The sequence below is a fragment of the Lutra lutra genome, chromosome 8 (assembly GCF_902655055.1).
Source record: "Lutra lutra chromosome 8, mLutLut1.2, whole genome shotgun sequence".
NCBI lineage: Eukaryota > Metazoa > Chordata > Mammalia > Carnivora > Mustelidae > Lutra > Lutra lutra.
Genome location: NC_062285.1, coordinates 56,224,923 through 56,245,709, shown reverse-complemented (window position 1 = coordinate 56,245,709; position 20,787 = coordinate 56,224,923). Strand labels below are relative to the sequence as shown.

The following is a 20,787-nucleotide window of genomic DNA, read 5'->3' as shown; positions in this document are numbered from 1 at the left end:
CAGCAAACCTTTTTTTATCACAGAGCCAAACCAAGCATTTTGCCTTCCTACCAATTGGCCTCTGTCCTGCTGGATCAGTGCAGTGTTTTCCTGGCGGTGGCTGGGGCTTGGGTGGAGGAGACCAGGCTGAGGACCAAGCTACGGAGTGACCCAGTTGGAAAAACAAAACCCCTCAGTTATCAGATTATGCTAATCTACTTTCCAGGATCCCGACTTCCCTTTCTCTTCTAAAGCTTTTTAGAAGATTCCATTTTGAGAAAGAGCCCTGAGTGGCAGAGGGATGAATAGCTGCTGGGAGTCATACCGCCCACAGGATAACTAGTATCACATAATGTTGACTGACAGAGTTCGGTATGAAGCAGGATAAGTTGTCAGTGGGGCTGAGAGAAGGTTCCGCAAAGACAAGGATCAGGTGGGGATGGGACAGTTTCAGAACCAATACGTAATCAGCTGCAAAATCTGACAGAATCTTTATTTGATGCTTTATTTAACGCAATGAAAGAAAGCAGAAAGCAAGCATTGCAGGACTATGCAGGACTATAAATGTGTGCCTGAGAGGGTTATGTCAATACTATTGAGGGACAGTTCAAGGGGGGATAACAACTTGTCATATGGGGAACTCTTGAGTGTCGCTCCAATGAGCAGGACAGTTAGAAATCAAAGGGAAGAATCCTTATTCTGTAGCAGATCCACATTGAGTTTCGGTTTTCAAGAGGGGCATAGGTCATTTTCACCCCAGAATCGTGGAAGACGGAGACAGCTGATCATAAGATGGGCACATCAAATGGACATGTGCTTGTCTGAGTGTCAGTGATTTTTAACCTTCTAATGGTGAATGATGGGAGCTCAGATACAGCTGGTGTAGACAGTGAAAATGAGAAGGAGGACACATCAGCTATAACTCAGGGGCCGAGGGAAGTTGGAGGCAAGAGAGAAGTGGCCTGAGAGAGGGCAATGCAGCTGTAGACAGGGACAACGTGGGACCAAGAGCTGATGGCAGGACTTAGTGCTTGTAGCTCTTCCTGCTGGAGGTTGAGGTGGTGGTGTACTTGATGGTGGAACTGCTGCCTCCAGAGGAGCTGAAGCCATGCCTCTGCCACTGCTGGAACTGAAGCCAGCTCCAAGGCTGTGGCCGCTGCCATAGGAGTAGCGGCTGCCTCTGCCCAGGCCTGAGCCACTGCCCATACTGCTGGCACTGCCATAGCCACCAGCGCTGCCATAGCCGCCAGACACGGTGGACTGCACCACAGCTGTGAAGGAGAGAAGGACAAAGACCTACAGGACACAGTGAGCTCATTCTGCCAGCAGAGTCCAGTCAGAGGAGCACAAGGGCAAGGGAAGGAGGTGAGCAAAGGTACTTACAGATGTTGACTTGTCCAACGCCTTCGCCACTCAGCCTAGGAAGGGAGAAGACACGGGGGGCGTGAGACCTCAGAGAGCTACCAAGGGACCAGAGTGGGAAGCCTCAATGTGAGGATAGCCCATGGGGAAGCTGCCTTGGAAATGGTTCTCTGAGAGTAGCCGCTATGGCCATAACTAGGGTGCCTTCAACTTGTGCTCATGGCCCAACATCCTAAACCTGGATCCAGGATGATTGAGGGGCTTGTGTGATGAGTTACCCACCTGCACTCCTCGCCCTCCAGCAGCTTCCTGTAGGTGGCGATCTCCACATCCAGGGCCAGTTTAACATTCATCAGCTCCTGGTACTCCTTCAGCAACCTGGCCATGTCCTGCTTGGCCTTCTGCAGGGCATCCTCCAGATCAGCCAGCTTGTTCTTGGCATCCTTGAGGGCCATCTCCCCATGCTGCTCAGCATTAGCGATGGTGGTCTGCAGGTTGGCACACTAGAGGAGGAACACAGGCAGGATGAACTTGAGATTCAGTCCTCTAGAGGAGACTAACCACACTTCTTTCTAGTGAGGAAGAATTCTGGAATGTAGAATTGGTAGAGAGGGAACCGTGCATCTTCCTGTCTAGCTGTTCGACTATCTGCTAACCTTTTCACATCTCTGAGCTTGTTTTTAACACCCTATGCCTTTTGTATTAACCACCTGTATGAGGACGTGGATAGTGACTGATTGGTCTACAGTCTACACATTAGAAGAACTGGACAACTGGATTTTTTTGAGTGTTGTCTCCAAAGTCAAATCTGGACCACAGACACAAATGTGTCTGGCACGTCCACAACTAAATTTGCACATTAAAAAATATGGTCCCTTGAGGAGGTGAATTTTCCATAAGACTATTGAAACCCTGCTCTCATTCCAGCTCAGAGTCACATGTTTGGAAAACCCTGCTCTCCCCGTTTACCCTTGCCTTTTTTTTTGAATCATGAGCAGATTTGCAACATCTTTTCTCAACTTGTACAGCCTGCCTTTCCTCCCCATTTGTTCCTTTGCTGCTCCCAGTACAATCATTCCTCTAAGATCAATCCTGTTGCTATGCTTCTAGCCCATAGTCTACTCCAGTGACCAGGAGAGATGTTTCTATGTGTTTGTATCATGCTCTTGGGATTGGGCCCATTTGTCCTGAGAGACCCAGTGGCACTTACTAAGGACAGCATGGTCTTTCCTCCCTTGTAGGTTCTAGTGCCCAGAATATGTCCAAATGATGGTTGATGACTGGCTGATGTCTAACAAGGAGATAGTACTTTTCTTCCTTTCCCCACTCCCACTATCTGCTCCATCCTACCTGCTTTTGGATGTCATCAAGGTCAGATATCCGTCTCAGGATCATTTGATTGAGCTCAGTAGTTTCCTTCTTGGTACTGTGTAACAAGGTGGTCTGTTCACCTTGACCTGCAGGAGTTCAGAAGGAAAGAAAGGAAAGTATGGGCTTTCACATATGAACAATGGCTTTTAATTCCCAATCATTTAATAAGTTTGTACCAAATAATATTACATCTCTAAGAAAAGTAGATGGCACAAGATTATCTGCTGTTTCACAAATGAATAGTTCTGGAGGATCATTGAGCACCTAATGTTGCAAAAAACAGCGATGTTCTTCATATTTATGGTATTCACAGTCAGGGAGAGGTTAAATGCAAAGCTCAGGAGTACAATGTCACTAAAATCTTTTTTTTCTTCTGTTTTTGGCTCTTGCTTTTTACTCTTCCAGCCTTCAACAAAGGGAGTGAGACACCTAATCTTGATAAACTCACCATCTTTGGGTGAATTCATTTTGTGCTGCTTCATGCTTATTGATTTCTCCTTTGTATCTAAAAAGAGGAAGAGGAGAGATGCTTGAGACAATGAGCAAAGAATTTTTAAAGAGCCTGTCTTGACCCAACCTTTCACATTTAATGGATGGTTCTTGAATTGAACTATCAGTTCATGGAGCCTAGAAAGTGACTACTCTCTCATTTCCTCCCTTAATGTGTACTTGGTGATGAAACCCACTGTCTATTTTGTTTATTCTGATTTTTCTTAGGCAATAATTTACCATTTTTATTTCAACTGGGTATTTTTTCCTAAGCAATCATGCCCACAACTAAACCTGGCCACTCATAGACTTGAAATATGGGCTTTAGAAACAAGCTCCTATCTCTGAAGTTCTCCACCAGGACTGCATGCATCTGAACCCCGAGTCCAGGCAATCATTAAAGGAGGGAAGACATTCCAGTTGCCTCCTGAAGTTGTTGAGGTACTGCTCACACATAGGCTTCAGGTTTTGCCTTATGGTCTTGGTGCTCTGATTCTGAAGGTGGGTTCACTTGGTGTCTAGTAACTTGTTCTACTCCTCCAGGAACCACACCCAGAAGAAGACAGGATGGTCATTTCCCAGACATAGAAAGAAAATAAGATGTTTGTACTGTTAGATTTCTAAATAGGTCAGGGTGGTCTCCATGGTGCTGGGCTACTAACCAATGTAGAGAGGTTCTGTTTGGGATGCATGTTCCCCAAATCCTTTTCCTTCTCAACCCACAGATCTCCCCAATGAAATTCCCCCAAAAGACCTTTGAGATGTTCCTTCCCTATAAGTTACTGTGGCCATCAATGATTTTTCATCACTTCCTCTCCTTCTCTTGACAAGCAGAATCACAAATGTAATTTAAAATAGTTTTTACCAGATAACTTTGTGCAAAGCTTTTATTTTCCAGAGGATGTCAGTAAAAGGGATGCTGAATGTTATCTAATGATTCAATTCTAATCTAAACTTCCATTTAGTGTAAGTATCTCTGAAAACATTCTTGATAGATGGTCATGCTCTGTTTCTAGAATAAGTTCATTTTTAATGAAATATACATACTTGTGCAACTCAAATATTTCTTTTTCTCATATGGACCAAAAATAATATTATCTTTCTTTTCTTCTTTTTGCTTTTCATTTTTTTCTTCCTACCCGGAGCCTCAGAGCAGGTTATGACTGGCCTTTTCTTTGTATCTCATCATAGACTCTTCAGTGGTAAATGTTAATCCATTCCATTCTCTCACTGCCTTCTTTTGCTTCATGCTTATCAAAAGTAGAGTATTCTTCCCTGGGAATGATGAAGGACACTTAAGAGACCCAGTGGTTTTAAATGATTTCCATCACCTTCTGCCTGTTGTGAACATGGAGCCCACCTGGCATCCCAGGGGAGAGCAAGTCCCAGTCCCCTTCTCCCTCCCTTCCTCCTGAGTTTCCCCCTGGTAGGACACTGGCCAGTTGTCTAGTTTGGGGAGTCTGGAATCCCAGTGGAGGCAGGTGCTCGTGGCTCACCTTGTCAATGAAGGAGGCAAACTTGTTGTTGAGGGTCTTGATCTGCTCCCGCTCCTCAGTCCTCACCCTCTGGATGGTGGGGTTGATTTGCAGGTTCAGAGGAGTGAGGAGATTCTGGTTGACGGTGACCTCTTGGATGCCTCCAGGAGGGCACACGGGGAAGCCAGAGCCCCCATAGCCACCAGCAAAGCCAGGTCCACCACCGAGCCCAAAGCCACCACCAGCTGCACCACCAAAACCAAATCCACTTGCGGCTCCACCTCCATAGCCAAAGCCACCTCCAACTCTGCCACCATATCCGCCACTGATGGCACAGCTGCCCCCTCTGATGAGATCCTCTTGGAGCCACCCAGGCCATAGAGGCTCCTGCTGCCAAAGCCAGCTCCTCCACACACTCCACCGAGGCCACCACTGCCCCTGGAGCGGGACACGGAGACACTGCTGAAGCCAGAGCGGCAGACCCCTGGGACTCTGGCTGAGCTGGCGCTGAAGCCACGGTGGCTGATGCTTTGGCTCCTCACGGTAGATTTGGTAGATATGGTTCCTGAAGAGGAGAAGGCTGAAGAAAGCATGGAATGCTGGAGGGTAAAACTGAGAGGAGGGGGCGCCTGGGTGGCTCAGTGGGTTAAGCCGCTGCCTTCGGCTCAGGTCATGATCTTGGAGTCCTGGGATCGAGCCCCGCATCGGGCTCTCTGCTCTCTCGCAGAGCCTGCTTCCTCCTCTCTCTCTGCTTGCCTCTCTGCCTGCTTGTGATCTCTCTGTCAAATAAAAAAAATTAAAAAAAAAACTGAGAGGAGGAGGAACATGAGATGCTTTCCAGAAGCCACTGTGCAGGGTGGACTGGACTGGGCTCATCCTGAAAGGTGACTTTGCATGTTGGGTAGGGCTGGCTATTAAAAACAGTGAGACTTCATCTTTGTTATTAGAATAGTTATGAAATATGAAGATTGCTTTTTTGGTTTCTGTTAATCAGGGAGATATTCTCCTATCTTTAATGTATGATTGATATCAACACAATAAGACTATTCTGAATTCACTGAAGCCAGGAGTTAGACTTTGTCTCAAACAAAGGTTCGGAATGTTTTGCTTGTGTATCAGAGTGTCCTGAGTGCTCTCCTCTCCAACCTGGTATTTTGTGACAGCTGAGAACTAGAAATCTGAAAGTTATCTATTGCTTATGACCGAACAAAAGATTAATATTTTCCAATAATTGCAAATATGTGAAGTTTGACTTGTTTTTTTCTGTTATGTAAAATGTTGGATAGGCAGAAAAGGATAAGAAGAACTTAATAAAGCCCTGGATGCCCATCACCCAGATTTTGTTATTGTATTTCAAGGTAAGCCTTATTTCATTCATAACTTCCCCCTCTTTCTTCATCCACCTTAAATTTATTTGAAAGGAAATTCTAGAAGACCATGTGATTCATCAGTAAATAATTCAGTTTTTATCTCTAAATGGCACACTGTTTTTAAAAATGACCAAAATACTATTTTTATATCTTAAAGTTTAACAGTGATTCTTTAACATCATGAAGTGTCTAACATCTAAATGCCCTGTATTCTCATTGATTTTTTTATAATTTGTTTAATTCAAGATCCAAACAAGGTCCATACGTATTTGTTTTAGTGATGTATCCTCCAAATAATATGTCTTTTAAATCATTTAACCTTCCATATTTTTTCTTGCAATTTATTTATTAAATAAGCTATGTTAATTGTTCCATAGAATTTTTTTATTCTTTGTCTTTGCATCCACTGGTGTCATTAAATATGTTACTCTCTCCTCTGTGTTCCTGTCAATGGGAACTTAAATCTAGAAGGGTAACAAGTTTATTTTATGTATTTAAGCTTTTTTAGAAGTAGGTGTAGTTGAAAGTGTATAAAAATGAATATTATCACTGAGGTGGCTGTGTGGTTGGGTTGGTTAAGTGACTGACTCTTAATTTTGACTTGGGTCATGATCTCAAGGTCATTAGATTGAGCCTGACATCAGTCTCTCTGCTCAGCACAAAGTCTGCTTCAGATTCTCTACATCTCCCTCTTCCCTTCCCCACACTTGCACACACACCCACTCTCTCTCAATAAACAAATAAATAAAATCTTAAAAAAAGAACAAATATTTTAAAAAATAATGGATGTTTTATATATATATATATATATATATATATATATATACTTAATAAATATTTACATATTTAGAAATGACTAAGTAATGTGTATTTGTCCATCAAAATAAATTCTCAAGGCAAGTCTCCAGCCATATGATTGAAGATGTTTTTGTGCTTTGAGGGGACTGTTTGCATGTATACTTCCTTTAGGAGTTTCAATTATGCTTGTATTGGACCTACTTTATCTTATTTACGTGTATTTCCTTTTGACTCTTCTTCAACACACTTTGCCCCATCCTCCAGTTCATGAAATTCTCTTTTCTCAATATTGTCCTGTAAGTCCTTTATTGTGCATTTAGCATACCTATTGTCCTTTGTACTGATATTAATTTGGCCTTCATTTGCACCGTGGCTTTATTTTTCTCTCTGCCTCATATCTGACTTCCCTAAGTAAAGTTTTAGCTATTATTGTCTCATTATATGGTTTTTATTCTCAAATTTAATAGGGGGTTTATTTCATTAATTTTGGTAATGTTTTACAGCAGCTTTGTGCTGGTGAGTGATCATTACCTGTCTTTCATTTTTCATAATCATTTCATTTTCAAACATATGTTATCTTTTGTGGGTCCTAAAATGGTTCCTTTCTGACTACTCCTCATCCATGAGTGAGGTGAACTCCTTCTTGACCAGTCAGTCATTTGTAGGAAGTATTTTGGGGAATGGGCTGGGCCATATGCAGGCTAACATATTGGGTGGATAATTCTTACTCCTCAAAACACCCTACCCAACAACTGCAGAGTGGCTTACATTTCCCAGTCACTCTGATGTTTTCTTTCACTAAAAAATGCTGCCAATAGGCCTTGTCTTTTATTAGTTTTTCAATTCTACCTCAACATTTCTTGAAACTTCATGACCAATAGGGTCCTGCCTCAAGTCACACTCCTAGTTCTGACCATTGCAAATAAGGACTTCATGGATTTGCACATGATGACTTGTCCTTCACATTGACATACTTGGGCTAAATGAGTCAACAGTGCCTGGCATATAATAAAACTTCAACATCACGCTGCTTCTTTAGCTTGTGTTCAGTGATTATTTTGATAGATAATTTCTTGTGTTCCAGGAGCTGAAACAACAACAACAAAAACAAAATAAGAAAACTGAGGAAACCTCATCTCTCAATGTTTGCATATTATCCCTGTGATGGGACACTCCTTCACCACTTAGCTAGGCTTACTCTGAACCTACAGATCAGTACAAGGTAAATACATAAGAGCCTCTTGAAACTTTTCTGAGCATGTGTCTTCCTGGATATATGCATGACTTCCTAAATTCTCTCATTCACAGACCAACTTTTAAATGTGCTAATTTCCCAAAGAGTCTCTAGATCTTAGATGGTCATATGGCCTATTGTTTGTTTCTTCCTATAATCTCTTGCCCCCGGCCTCTGTGGGTTTGTAGTCTTCCTGGCAGTTCTTCCTTGCTGTGTCTCTTTTCTCTTATCTACATTTGGATTTATGTGAAATGAAGTTAAGAACATTGCCTTAGTTCTTAGGAACTCCTCTAGACATGTTTGAAGAGACTACACTGTTATTTGCAAATAGGGTCTACAACTTATTTCTGTAGTTCAAGGTATATGTGCCAGGGCGGATTAGAGGCAGAGGGTAGGGAGAGAGGTGAGGGTTGAAGGGAAAGAGGGAGATTGGGGAAGAGTTTAGGAACAGGCTGTTGCCCACTCAAGACCAAACATGCAACAGGTAGAGGGTAGAGCAAGTGTTAAGAAAAATGTTAAAAAATAAAACAAAAAACCTTTGCTATAATTTAGAAATTGCATGTTCTTTACTGGGCATATGTTTGGCTATTATAAACTTTTGACTGTTTTCCAGAGCTCCTACAGAGTTTACTCAATTTCTGGTTATTTTTTGATGTTTCTGGCGGCAGAATGAGAGTTTGGGGGTTTCCAGTCTGCCAATTTGCTATGCTTAATTGTATCATAAGATTTTAATTAAATAAATCCATGTATACATACTGTTTTTGTAACTTGTTTTTTCTGCTAGATGCTATATCTTACATAATTTTCTAGGTCAGTTGTTTTCTTTCCATTATTCCTCATGAGTGTATAATAATATGAAAGTTAAATGGGCTTAGATTTTGGAACCCAGTCATCACTTTATTTGTTGTTGGGAAGTTCTGACAGAGAATGAGGAGGTGCCAATGTGAGAGGCTACCCATGTTCCTGGAGGAACATTTAGAGGTGAATACAGGAGAATACTGATACAACAGGATCCAGAAGCACCCCCTGTATAGTATTGAACTGAAGAAATTTCTCTTGTGACGTGAAAGCCTGGGGACTAGGAAGATAATGATCACTCCTGAGGAAATAGGAACTGATGTGGACAATGGCAGGACGAGTTGAAAGATGAGCCTTGCACCATACCCTGAATTTTCATTTCCCATTCATAGAAGTCAAACCTGGCCAGGCCACACCAGAGGGGAGATGTGGAAGCATTTCTTCCGAGGACCGAGGCCTCAGCTTCATCCATTTCCATAAGAAGTCTTAGGGTGTGACAAGGTGGAAATTTCCATTCTTGTTTTGCCCTCACACCAAGAAATCAGCATACGAGTTTTGTGCCTGAGTCTTTGGATTCTTAATTTGAGAACCTCTAGTATTTTCAATTTTTCATTGTTGTGAAGACTGTTTGGATTCACATCCAGGTACATACACCTTCCCACATTTGTGCTATTTCTTCAGCATACATTTCTAGAAAGATAATTGCAGTACAGACATATGTACACTTTAACTTCTCTTGATAACATTGTCAGGCAAATTTCTTGGTCATGAAGCTAATTCCAAGTAAAAATCAAATATCTTATCCCTAATTAAATGTTCTTTTGATCTGATAGGTCAGAAATACACTTCCCCAACTGACAGTATAGGGTTCATCCCTGTGGGATGTAATGAAATGGTCTTAGAGACCAAGCCATTTCAAACTGATACAGGCAGTAAAAATCAGAGTATAAAATGGTGGTAGACCAGATTCTTCCCATTCCATTTGACAAATATTTAAATTAAATCTTATCTAGGAAGGAACTCTGAGTGTCAGGATGCTAGACTATAGGCTTTTGTGCCTCTCTCAAGGAAAAGAGTGAAGTAAGTGGGGAGTGGGAGTATCTTTAATAAATAAACAGGAATTTGTCCATTGAAAAGCTCAAGCTAACAAATCAAGGTCATAAAACAATGCATTATGTAATAAATCTGCTTTATTTAGCAATTAGAAGAAAGCAAAGAGCAGAAGGAATGTCACAGGGATAGAGATCCTATACATTGTAAAACTAGTCACTTTTGCTTTCAAGACCATTGCAAGAGAGGAGGAACCTAACACTGGGAACTTGGGAAATTCCTGGGTACCTGGAAGCAAAAGGCAAGTTGCTCTGTTCTGGACAAGGACCCAAGTAGTATTTCTGTAATGAAAATGGGCAGAGATAATTTCCTTCTGATTCTCAGCCTTATATACAAAGTAGTGGAGGCAAGAGAGTAATATTTTGGTAACAAACTGAGACCCAGTTGTGGTTATATTATGATGTAAATCAGAGGTTGACCTTCTATGGTGAGCAATGGGTGATCAGATGGGTCAGATATCAACAGTGAGGTGACATGAAGGTGCTCAGCAACCTCAGCTCAAACTCAGAAAGTAAGAGAAATCAGAGACAAGAGAGGAGACGTGGCCTAAGAGAGGGCAATGCAGCCGTAGACAGGGACAACGTGGGACCAAGAGCTGATGGCAGGACTTAGTGCTTGTAGCTCTTCCTGCTGGAGGATGAGGTGGTGGTGTACTTGATGGTGGAACTGCTGCCTCCAGAGGAGCTGAAGCCACCCCCCATGCCTCTGCCACTGCTGGAACTGAAGCCAGCTCCAAGGCTGTGGCCGCTGCCATAGGAATAGCCGCTGCCTCCGCCCAGGCCTGAGCCACCGCCCACACCGCTGGCACTACCATAGCCACCAGCGCTGCCATAGCCGCCAGACACGGTGGACTGCACCACAGCTGTGAAGGAGAGAAGGACAAAGACACACAGGACACAGTGAGCTCATTCTGCCAGCCTCAGTCCAGTCAGAGGAGCACAAGGGCAAGGGAAGGAGGTGAGCAAAGGTACTTACAGATGTTGACTTGTCCAACGCCTTCGCCACTCAGCCTAGGAAGGGAGAAGACACGGGGGGCATGAGACCTCAGAGAGCTACCAAGGGACCAGAGTGGGAAGCCTCAATGTGAGGATAGCCCATGGGGAAGCTGCCTTAGAAATGGTTCTCTGTGAGTAGCCACTATGGCCATAACTAGGGTGCCTTCAACTTGTGCTCATGGCCCAACATCCTAAACCTGGATCCAGGATGATTGAAGGGGCTTGTGTGGTGAGTTACCCACCTGCACTCCTCGCCCTCCAGCAGCTTCCTGTAGGTGGCGATCTCCACATCCAGGGCCAGTTTAACATTCATCAGCTCCTGGTACTCCTTCAGCAACCTGGCCATATCCTGCTTGGCCTTCTGCAGGGCATCCTCCAGATCAGCCAGCTTGTTCTTGGCATCCTTGAGGGCCATCTCCCCACGCTGCTCAGCATCAGCAATGGCGGACTGCAGGTTGGCACACTAGAGGAGGAACACAGGCAGGATGAACTCGAGATTCAGTCCTCTAGAGGAGACTAAACACACTTCCTTCTGGTGAGGAAGAGTTCCAGAGTCCAATATCATAGAAAGGGCCTTCTTCCTCTTTTTGCCCAGTATTTCTCTGTTCTGCACAAATGAGTTAGTCTGGGAGCCACGTGAGAAAACCTGTGCCCTTTTTTAACCTCCCTGCACTACACTGGACAAAATACCAGCAAATTTGGAAGAAATGGACCTACTCATTTCTCTTGAGTGCCATCTTCAAAGCCAGACAAGGATATCTTCTGATGATGTCATGTGGATGCCACACTAACTTATACAAAATTAGGAACATCCTCATTTAAGCAGATGAACTTCACATCTAACTATGGAGATCTTGCCTTCCTCACTCCTAACAGATTCTATCACACTTGGGCAACACTGATCTTCACCCTGGGTCCTTGCTCAACTTTCTTTTTCCATTGAATCTTCAGCAGATTTGAAACAATCTTACCCCCCTTCTGGCCTCCTTTTTTCTTTCCTGACTTGTTTCTTATATTCCTAAAACAACCACTCTCCTTAAGTAACCTATTTAAATGTCCTAAGACTATCTTTTCACCTCTGACTAACTGGGATTATTCTTGTGATGTGACTGTATCATTCTGTAGTGTTGGCATCCATGTGCCCTGATCTGTGGGAATTCTCAAGGGTGGGAGCTGTGTGTTCTCCCCTCTCTCTGCTGTTCCCTCAATTCCCAGCATTTCCCAAATGGTGGCTGATGACAACCTGGTGGTGTATCACGAAAGGACGTTTTTCCTCTCCAGAGCCCCCTACCACACCTGCTTCTTGACATGGTCGATCTCGGATCTCAGCCTCTGGATCATGCGGTTGATCTCAGCAATCTCCTGCTTGGTGTTGCGCAGATCATCCCCATGTCTGCCTGCTGTGAGCTGTAGCTCCTCATACTGAAATCCAGGGAGAGAGAGAGAGAGAGAGAGAGAGAAAGAAAGAGAAGTTGGTGTATATGGGCTTTCACATCCCAACAGTGGCTCACCTTCCAAACGAGGCATTTAACACATATGGACCATGAAGCCAGTGGCTTCTCCACAAGGGATTTTAGGGAAAGTTGATGTGGTCCAAGGTCATTGGATACCGTACATTGATCACAGACCCTCTCTCTAGTGGACCTCTGTCTGCCTAGTTCATTTGTGGACAAACAGTGTTCTGTATCCTGTTTCTGAGAGCCAGGATCAGGGAGAGGACAAAAGCAAAGAACACTAGGTCTTTAGCTAGTGACTTGGGTTCTTGGCTTATCAAATTTGGACCTGAATTCTGTAAATGCCTGGTCTGTGAGGGCAGGGTACACATCTTATGAGAAAATATCAGCTTCCTTATAGCAGATTTCCCAGCAAAGTCTGTAGCCTCACTAGTGATCAGGTAGGGGACACAGGCATTCCTGTGTCCAGCTGTCAACTCAAGACTCACCTTGCTCTGGTACCAGGACTCAGCCTCAGCCCGACTCCTCTGAGCGATCTCCTCATATTGGGCTTTGACTTCAGCGATGATGCTGTCCAGGTCCAGGTTACGGTTGTTGTCCATGGACAGGACCACAGAAGTGTCTGAGACGTGGGTTTGCATCTGAGACAGTTCCTGCAGAGCAGAAGATGGTCAGATCATCTTTTCCTGTGGCACTGACTGAGGTATCCAACCCCAAGATCTTCCACCCTTTGCAGAGCCCCATCACAGCAAATAAAAGAGGAGTGGAGATGCTTACTGCGTCGTACAGGGCTCTGGTGAAGTTGATCTCATCTGTGAGAGCATCTACCTTGGCTTGCAGTTCAACCTTATTCATGTAGGCAGCATCCACATCCTGGGGAATAAGCCAACAACTTGGAGTCAGCTGAGCCCTCCTTCCCAGTCTCAGCACCTTTGAGTCTCCCCCTCTATTCCCCTCTTGGATGTGTGCAGAGATGCAGAGTCCTCCCCCTCTACAAAGGAACATGATCCCCTGATCTTCATCAGCTCACCTTCTTCAGAGTCACAAATTCATTCTCTGCTGCTGTGCGCTTGTTGATTTCATCTTCATATCTAGAATTAGAGCAAGGTAAGGCATAATTGAGCCAGAGCTGGAGATAATACAGCAAGATCAGCCTGGGATCCCAACTTTCCACAAAACAGATATGTCCAAATTGAGCTTTCCTGCCACTGAGCCACACACACACAAAATGTGTGTGTGTGTGTCTGTGTGTGTGTGTGTGTGTGTGTGTTCCCTCAATCCCTCATATCTTTTCTCTCCCCACCCACCTCTATGGCCCATTTGTTCTTTGGGGGTTGTTTTGGGGCAATGATTGTGATATTCATTTCCATGGACCTGTTTCCCTACGGAGCCATGCCCACATCTGGACCTGGTCACCTTGCAGTCTTCAAGCATCTGCTTCAGGGAACTGAGGCCCCTTTCTCCTTGAACTCACTTGTTCTTGAAGTCCTCCACTGTGTCCTGCATGTTCCTCAGCTCTGAGTCCAGGCGGCCCCTCTCCCCAAGGATGCTGTCCAGCTGTCTCCTGAGGTTGTTGATGTACTGTTCAAACAAGGGCTCCAGGTTCTGCCTCACGGTCTTGGTGCCCTGCTCCTGGAGCAGAGTCCACTTGGTGTCCAGGACCTTGTTCTGTTGCTCCAAGAACCGCACCTGGAGGAAGACAAGGTGGTTATTTGCCGGAGAAAGCAAAGGAGAAAGAGGTAGGCATTGTCAGGTGCCCAGGCATGCCTGGAGTGTCACCCAGCATGTGTATGTACACAGCATGTACAGAGGCTCAGGCTGACAGTGTTGGACCCACAACCTACTGCCTTCCCACTCCAGTGATGCTGTGTGAAATTCTTCCATGGACATATGAAGTCTTCTCACTAGGTAAGTTATGCTGCCTATCAATGACGTTTAATAGTTCTTTCCTTTTCATTGAAAAACACAATCATATATTTCCCCATTATGTTGCAGTTTTTTTTTTTTAAATCGTACTTCAGTTAAAGGCATATTAAGTGTGGAGAATCTAACAATTAAATCCAATGTAGCTAATGATTGGATTCCAATAACTTCTGTTTTAGCATGGTGCCCGCTACAACAAACACCTTAATGGTCATGCTCTGGTTCTACACAGTTAGTTTTCCTATGGCTATATAAATGTTTCTAGGTCTTTTTCTTCTAAGCCAGGCAGAAGTCCTTTTCTTTTCTTTTTCTCACTCTTTCCTCATGCCCAGAGTCCTCGAGAAGATATCTGCTGGCGTTATTTTTTAATCTCTAGGAATCTTCAGAAAGGAAAGCTAACCCATTCCATTCTCTCACTGCCTTCTTTTGCTTCATGCTTATCAAAAGTAGAGTATTCTTCCCTGGGAATGATGAAGGACACTTAAGAGACCCAGTGGTTTTAAATGATTTCCATCACCTTCTGCCTGTTGTGAACATGGAGCCCACCTGGCATCCCAGGAGAGAGCAAGTCCCAGTCCCCTTCTCCCTCCCTTCCTCCTGAGTTTCCCCCTGGTAGGACACTGGCCAGTTGTCTAGTTTGGGGAGTCTGGAATCCCAGTGGAGGCAGGTGCTCGTGGCTCACCTTGTCAATGAAGGAGGCAAACTGTTGTTGAGGGTCTTGATCTGCTCCCGCTCCTCAGTCCTCACCCTCTGGATGGTGGGGTCAATTTGCAGGTTCAGAGGAGTGAGGAGATTCTGGTTGACGGTGACCTCTTGGATGCCTCCAGGAGGGCACACGGGGAAGCCAGAGCCCCCATAGCCACCAGCAAAGCCAGGTCCACCACCGAGCCCAAAGCCACCACCAGCTGCACCACCAAAACCAAATCCACTTGCGGCTCCACCTCCATAGCCAAAGCCACCTCCAACTCTGCCACCATATCCGCCACTGATGGCACAGCTGCCCCCTCCGATGGAGATCCTCTTGGAGCCACCCAGGCCATAGAGGCTCCTGCTGCCAAAGCCGGCTCCTCCACACGCTCCACCAAAGCCACCACTGCCTCTGGAGCGGGACACGGAGACACTGCTGAAGCCAGAGCGGCAGACCCCTGGGACTCTGGCTGAGCTGGCGCTGAAGCCACGGTGGCTGATGCTTTGGCTCCTCACGGTAGATTTGCTAGACATGGTTCCTGAAGAGGAGAAGGCTGAAGAAAGCGTGAGAGGCTGAAGGTAGGGCTGAGAGGAGCAGATCTGTGAGATGAACCTCCCAGCAGCAGTTTATATATGGTGGAAATGGGTTGGGCTCCGTCCTGGAAGGTGAGCTTGCAGATTGGGAAGGGTTGGGCTTTACAAACAGTGATGTCACATCTGGATTATTAGAAAAGTTATGAAATATGAAGATTGCATTTTTGGCTACCTTTAGTCAGGGAAAAATATCTCCTGTCTTCCAGCTTTGACTTGATCTCAGTACAATGAGACCATTCTTAATTCACTGAGCTAGGAGTTAGTCACTGTTTCAGACAAAGGATCTGCATGTTATGCTTGTGCATCAGAACATACTAAGTGCTCTCTTCTCCATCTGTGTTGTACCCAGCAGAGATAGGAGATAGAAATATTCTATTGCATATGCCATCATAAAAATATTCTTGTTCTTTTTCATAATTAGTAAAGTTAAATATGACTTTTTTCCTTTTATGTAAAATTTTACCCACATAGAGGAGTAAAATAACAAGATATTCAGTTCCTATGTTTATCAACTGGCTTTATAAAGCCATTATCTCATGGTCCATCTTACAGCTTCCATATTCCCACCCTATTCCTTAGCAACTGTAAATTATTTGAAAACGAATACCAGAGATCATATTGTCTCTTTGGTATATCACTTCATATTTATGACTAAATGAGAGACTCTTTAGAAAAATATAACCAAAATATCATTTTCATATCTCTAAAGTTTATAAATTCATTAATATTACCAAGTATCTATTCATTTTTCAAACCATCCTGTCAGGATTATTTATGTTTTATATTTTGGTTTTCCATAACAGGACCCAAATAAGCTCTATACATGTTGTACGCGGGTGATATGTATTTTAGATCATATATCTCAAATCTTTTTTTTTTTTAAAGATTTTATTTATTTATTTGACAGAGAGAGATCACAAGTAGACGGAGAGGAAGGCAGAGAGAGAGAGAGAGAGGGAAGCAGGCTTCTTGCTGAGCAGAGAGCCCGATGTGGGACTCGATCCCAGGACCCTGAGATCACGACCTGAGCCGAAGGCAGCGGCTTAACCCACTGAGCCACCCAGGCGCCCTATCTCAAATCTTTTTAGTCATTAGATCTCTTTCATAACTTTCTTACAGTTTATTTGTTAAAGAAACCAGGTTTTTGTCCCATGCTTTTGTTTCATTCTTGAAGTTTTCTAACCGCATATACAGGGTGTCTCACTTAACACCCTACTGTGTTCTTTTTATATCCCATGAAGTGATAGTTAAAACCAAAAACTTAATATGCTATATATTTAAACGTTCCAGAGGTAGATGTAGTACACTGCCTATTTATATTGAATATTATTACTTACACACTTATTTGTATATTCAAAAATTGAAGAAGTCATAGATGTTCAAGAAACAAATACATGCTCCAGGCCATTGTCCCGCCAGCCAATATATGGATGCAAGCAGCGTTCCCAGTTTCTGTGTATCTTTGTAGTAGCCTCATTTGGATATGTTTCTGTGTTTTTCCTGGCATATGTGGTGTGCGTGCGTGTATGTGTTTATGAGAGAGAGATGGAGAGAGATATTGGGCAGGAGTGTATATGTAGAGAGTGTGCCCCTATTGTTAAAAAAGTATATATTGTATGCATACTTATGTATATATAAAACCCACCCATATATTCTCTTTTCAGCTACACCTGTGTTGTATTTATTGGTGTTTTCTCTTCAGTCTCCTTCAGTGCTCTATGATGGCTGCTTCCTGCCTTCTTGCTCCCCTCCCCTCTCCCTACCTCCCCTTCTATATCATTACTGTACATTCAGCAGCACCTTGGCCTCCTTGTCTGCTTCCAGCTCCGTCTTCATTTCTATTAGGGCTGTCTTGTTTCTTTGCTCCTTTTCTGAGCTCTACAAGCTCACACTTTCTCCTGTATTATCCCATTCATTTGTTCCTTCATTCTCTTATTGTATCATGATGTCTATTTCATCGAGATTTGGGTAATATTTTATTGGAACTTTTTTCTGTTGAGTGTTTTTCATGTGCCTCTTGTTTTTCCTGTTCCCTGTTTTTTTGGTTGGTTTTGTATTTTGTTTTTTGTTTGTTTGTTTGTTTGTTTAAATGTAAGATATCTATTAAGGTCCTGGAATGGTTCCTTCCTGACCAGTGCTCATCTCTGAAAGAAATGAACCCCTTCTGGACCTGCCACTTATAGGAAATCTTCTGGGATAGGGGCTAGAGCCACATCCAGGCTAACAGGGATTCTCATTATAACACAGAGCTGTGGGAATAATTCCTTTATGCTTTACTTCAGACAAACCAACAAAGGGTACTGGAGAGTGGCTCACGATTCATTCTCAGCCTTCTTTTCTTCCCAGTAAAATGCTGCCAATAGGCCTCGACTGATTCCTTATTCAGCTCTGCCTTCACAGTTTCTAGAACCTTCATGACAAATGGGGTCCTGCCTCCCGTCCACACACACCCAGTTCTGACTGTTGCAGACAAGGGAATCGTGGATTTGCACTTGATGAAGTGTCTTTTACAGTGACTTGGCAGGAGCTCAGTGAGTCAGCAGTGGCTGGCATGTAGGGAAACCTGCATTAGCTTTGTTTGCTGTTCCTTCATGGTTACCAGGCTCTTTGGTTTTGATTTGTCAGTTGGTGGAGAGTGTTCTTCACTGAGATCTGTGGCTGTGGCCATCTTCTCTCTGAGTTTTCTCAACAGCTGTGCTTGCGTGTCTCTATTTCTGATAGAATATTCTTTTTTTTTTTTTTTTTTAGGGATTTTAAGATGTTTTCATTTTGATGGTTGAGGGTGGAGTTTACCTTTGTGTTTCTTGTTCTTCTTGTTTTCAGGTAATTTCTGAGAAGGGGGAAATGCCTCCCTCTCATCTGCTTCATTCCATTCAGAAGTCTCCCGTTCACATATTTGTATTTAAAATATCATACTAACCAAAATATCAAGCTAATAACTTAAAGTAGAAATATTACTTTTTCCTCTCTCACACTGCATGGAAACAATTTTATTAAGTGCAGACATCTTTGTCCTCAGGGCCTTTCTTCCCCAGAGCCAGATTGGGAGTCACGCGACAGTTTTCTATAGGACATCATATTTCCTGTCAGTAGAAATTAAACCCTAAATTAAATGCTTTCCTCAGTGTGACAACTTACTTAATTGCTTAAACGAAATTTTTATCAGCGAACATTTTGAGTTCATACAATCACAGAGAATAGCATAAACCACCAGGTACCAATCACCCAGATTAAACAATTATCAATGTTTTCTCATTATTGTTTCCTCAATCCCCCTTCTTTTTATATCTAAATCCTCTACTACTTTTTTTGAAGTAACTTAAAGGAAATCCAGACATAAAAGCAGTTCACTTATAAACAGTTGCAGGCAGGTCTAAGGAATAAGAGTTTTTTTAATATAAGTGCATAAAAATCCTATAGCTCTCTTCGGCAACAGTCCTTTGTGAATAGGTTTTATAAATGATATCTAATAGCCATCTTTATTTGAATTTCTCTGATTATCTTAAGGATGTCATTTGATGTCATTTGATCCTGTTTTGCTGGAAGCAACATGCTAACTTGGTTCACATATTGCACTTGACTGCCATGTCTCTTAGGTTTCTTTGGTTTGATAACAAACTCTTTTTCTTTCCTAGGCCATTGATTTGTGGAGAAATTATTTTTTTCTATAGAATGTCTACATGCTGGATTTGATTCATTGTCTCCTGTTGGTGTCACGTAAATTCTAGCCCCAGTGTTCCTGTGTAACAGTATCTGTACTGCAGTCAATTAGATTTCTCTCCATCGTTTCAGGCAAGATTAGCACTAGTTGTGCTCTGTATTCCTGTCACATAGACCATGAGGTACACAGTACTAGTTGTCCAATTTTTAGCGACATAAAGACTGATCAGGGGACTTCTGTGGTTTGGCTCCCTCCCTCCACTGAAAAGTACACAATAAAGTTTCATCTAAGATTGTAGTATTCATTGATCTCTCCCTAGACTCACTATTTCATTAGGGGCTGCACAATGGCAACTTTCTGATTTTATCACCCTGCCTCTGTATTTACTAGCCGGGGATCACCTATGAAGAAGGACTCTTCAGGTTTACTATTTAGGTAAACTAATAGTTAATTCATCCAGGAGAGTCAAAAGAAGTACTTGATTCTTTCCCTTTTAAAAATCACTTTTTAGACTAATGGATTGGGAGTCCAGCAACTTCCAAAGGTAATCAAGGAAGATTTTAGTTTGGTAATTTGTTTTAATTTTTTTGGTATAATTATAAATTCATGGTCTAAATATATATATATATATATTTGATATGTTTTAGTCCATTGCAGCCATTAGTCCTTCAGGTGCTTAAGGTGTCCCATTTTAGGCCAATGGGAGTTTTTCAGATTGGCTTCTGTGTCCTTTTGACAAGACCCATTCAGCTTTAATAACTTCCTTATTTTCTGTGATGAGATGTCTCCTGCTTACCTTGTACTTACCTTGCAACAGACATGGAATCAGCCATTTTGCCAAATAACTGTGGTTCCTTTATTGGGAAATAATATTCATAAACTAGAATTTGGATGATAGGAGCACTCATTGTTACTGGGTTGTCTCTGTTTTGAAATATTTTTTATTTATGTATTTATTTAAGATTTCATTTATTTATTTGATAGACAGAGATCACAAGTAGGCAGAGAGGCATGCAGAGAGAGAGATGGGGAAGCAGGCTCCCCACTGAGCAGAGAGCCCAATATGGGGCTCGATCCCAGGACCCTGGGATCATGACCTGAGCCAAAGGCAGAGGCTTTAATCCACTGAGCCACCCAGGTACCCCTTGAAATATTTTCAATGGACAGAACTAGGAAAGATGTAAGAATATATTTAAAAACAAATCAAAAGTTTGTAGTAATATTTTCAATTCAAACAGAAAATTACAGGATGATTTTATACCTGTATTTATTATTTCTCACCCTGAAATCTTTGTCCTGAATGACATAAACATATTATTTATTTGCTTTGTTCTGTGCCAGACTTAGGATAGTATAAAAGTAACAGTATCAATGTTATGATTAAAAATAAATCTACTGAATGCAGTTTGTGATTTCTCTAGGCCTACTTTCTCCAAGTACTACAAAGAAAAACAAATTAGGTAAAGGGAATGGAGAGAGAGAAAGAG

General features: G+C 42.9%; 1 protein-coding gene and 1 pseudogene across 1 annotated transcript; both read right to left on the bottom strand.

Annotated features, from left to right (window-relative positions):
- Positions 1-937: 937 nt before the first annotated feature.
- LOC125106904 (keratin, type II cytoskeletal 6A-like) lies at positions 938-5,269 on the bottom strand (annotated as a pseudogene).
- Positions 5,270-10,064: 4,795 nt separating this feature from the next.
- LOC125106561 (keratin, type II cytoskeletal 6A-like) lies at positions 10,065-15,618 on the bottom strand. Its single transcript, XM_047740797.1, is given in 10 exon segments — positions 10,065-10,848; positions 10,962-10,996; positions 11,224-11,444; positions 12,278-12,403; positions 12,924-13,088; positions 13,213-13,308; positions 13,466-13,526; positions 13,910-14,124; positions 15,041-15,063; positions 15,066-15,618. Coding segments are annotated over 10 exon segments (1,710 nt in total). The 5' UTR covers positions 15,580-15,618; the 3' UTR covers positions 10,065-10,594.
- Between the last annotated feature and the right edge of the window lie 5,169 nt (positions 15,619-20,787).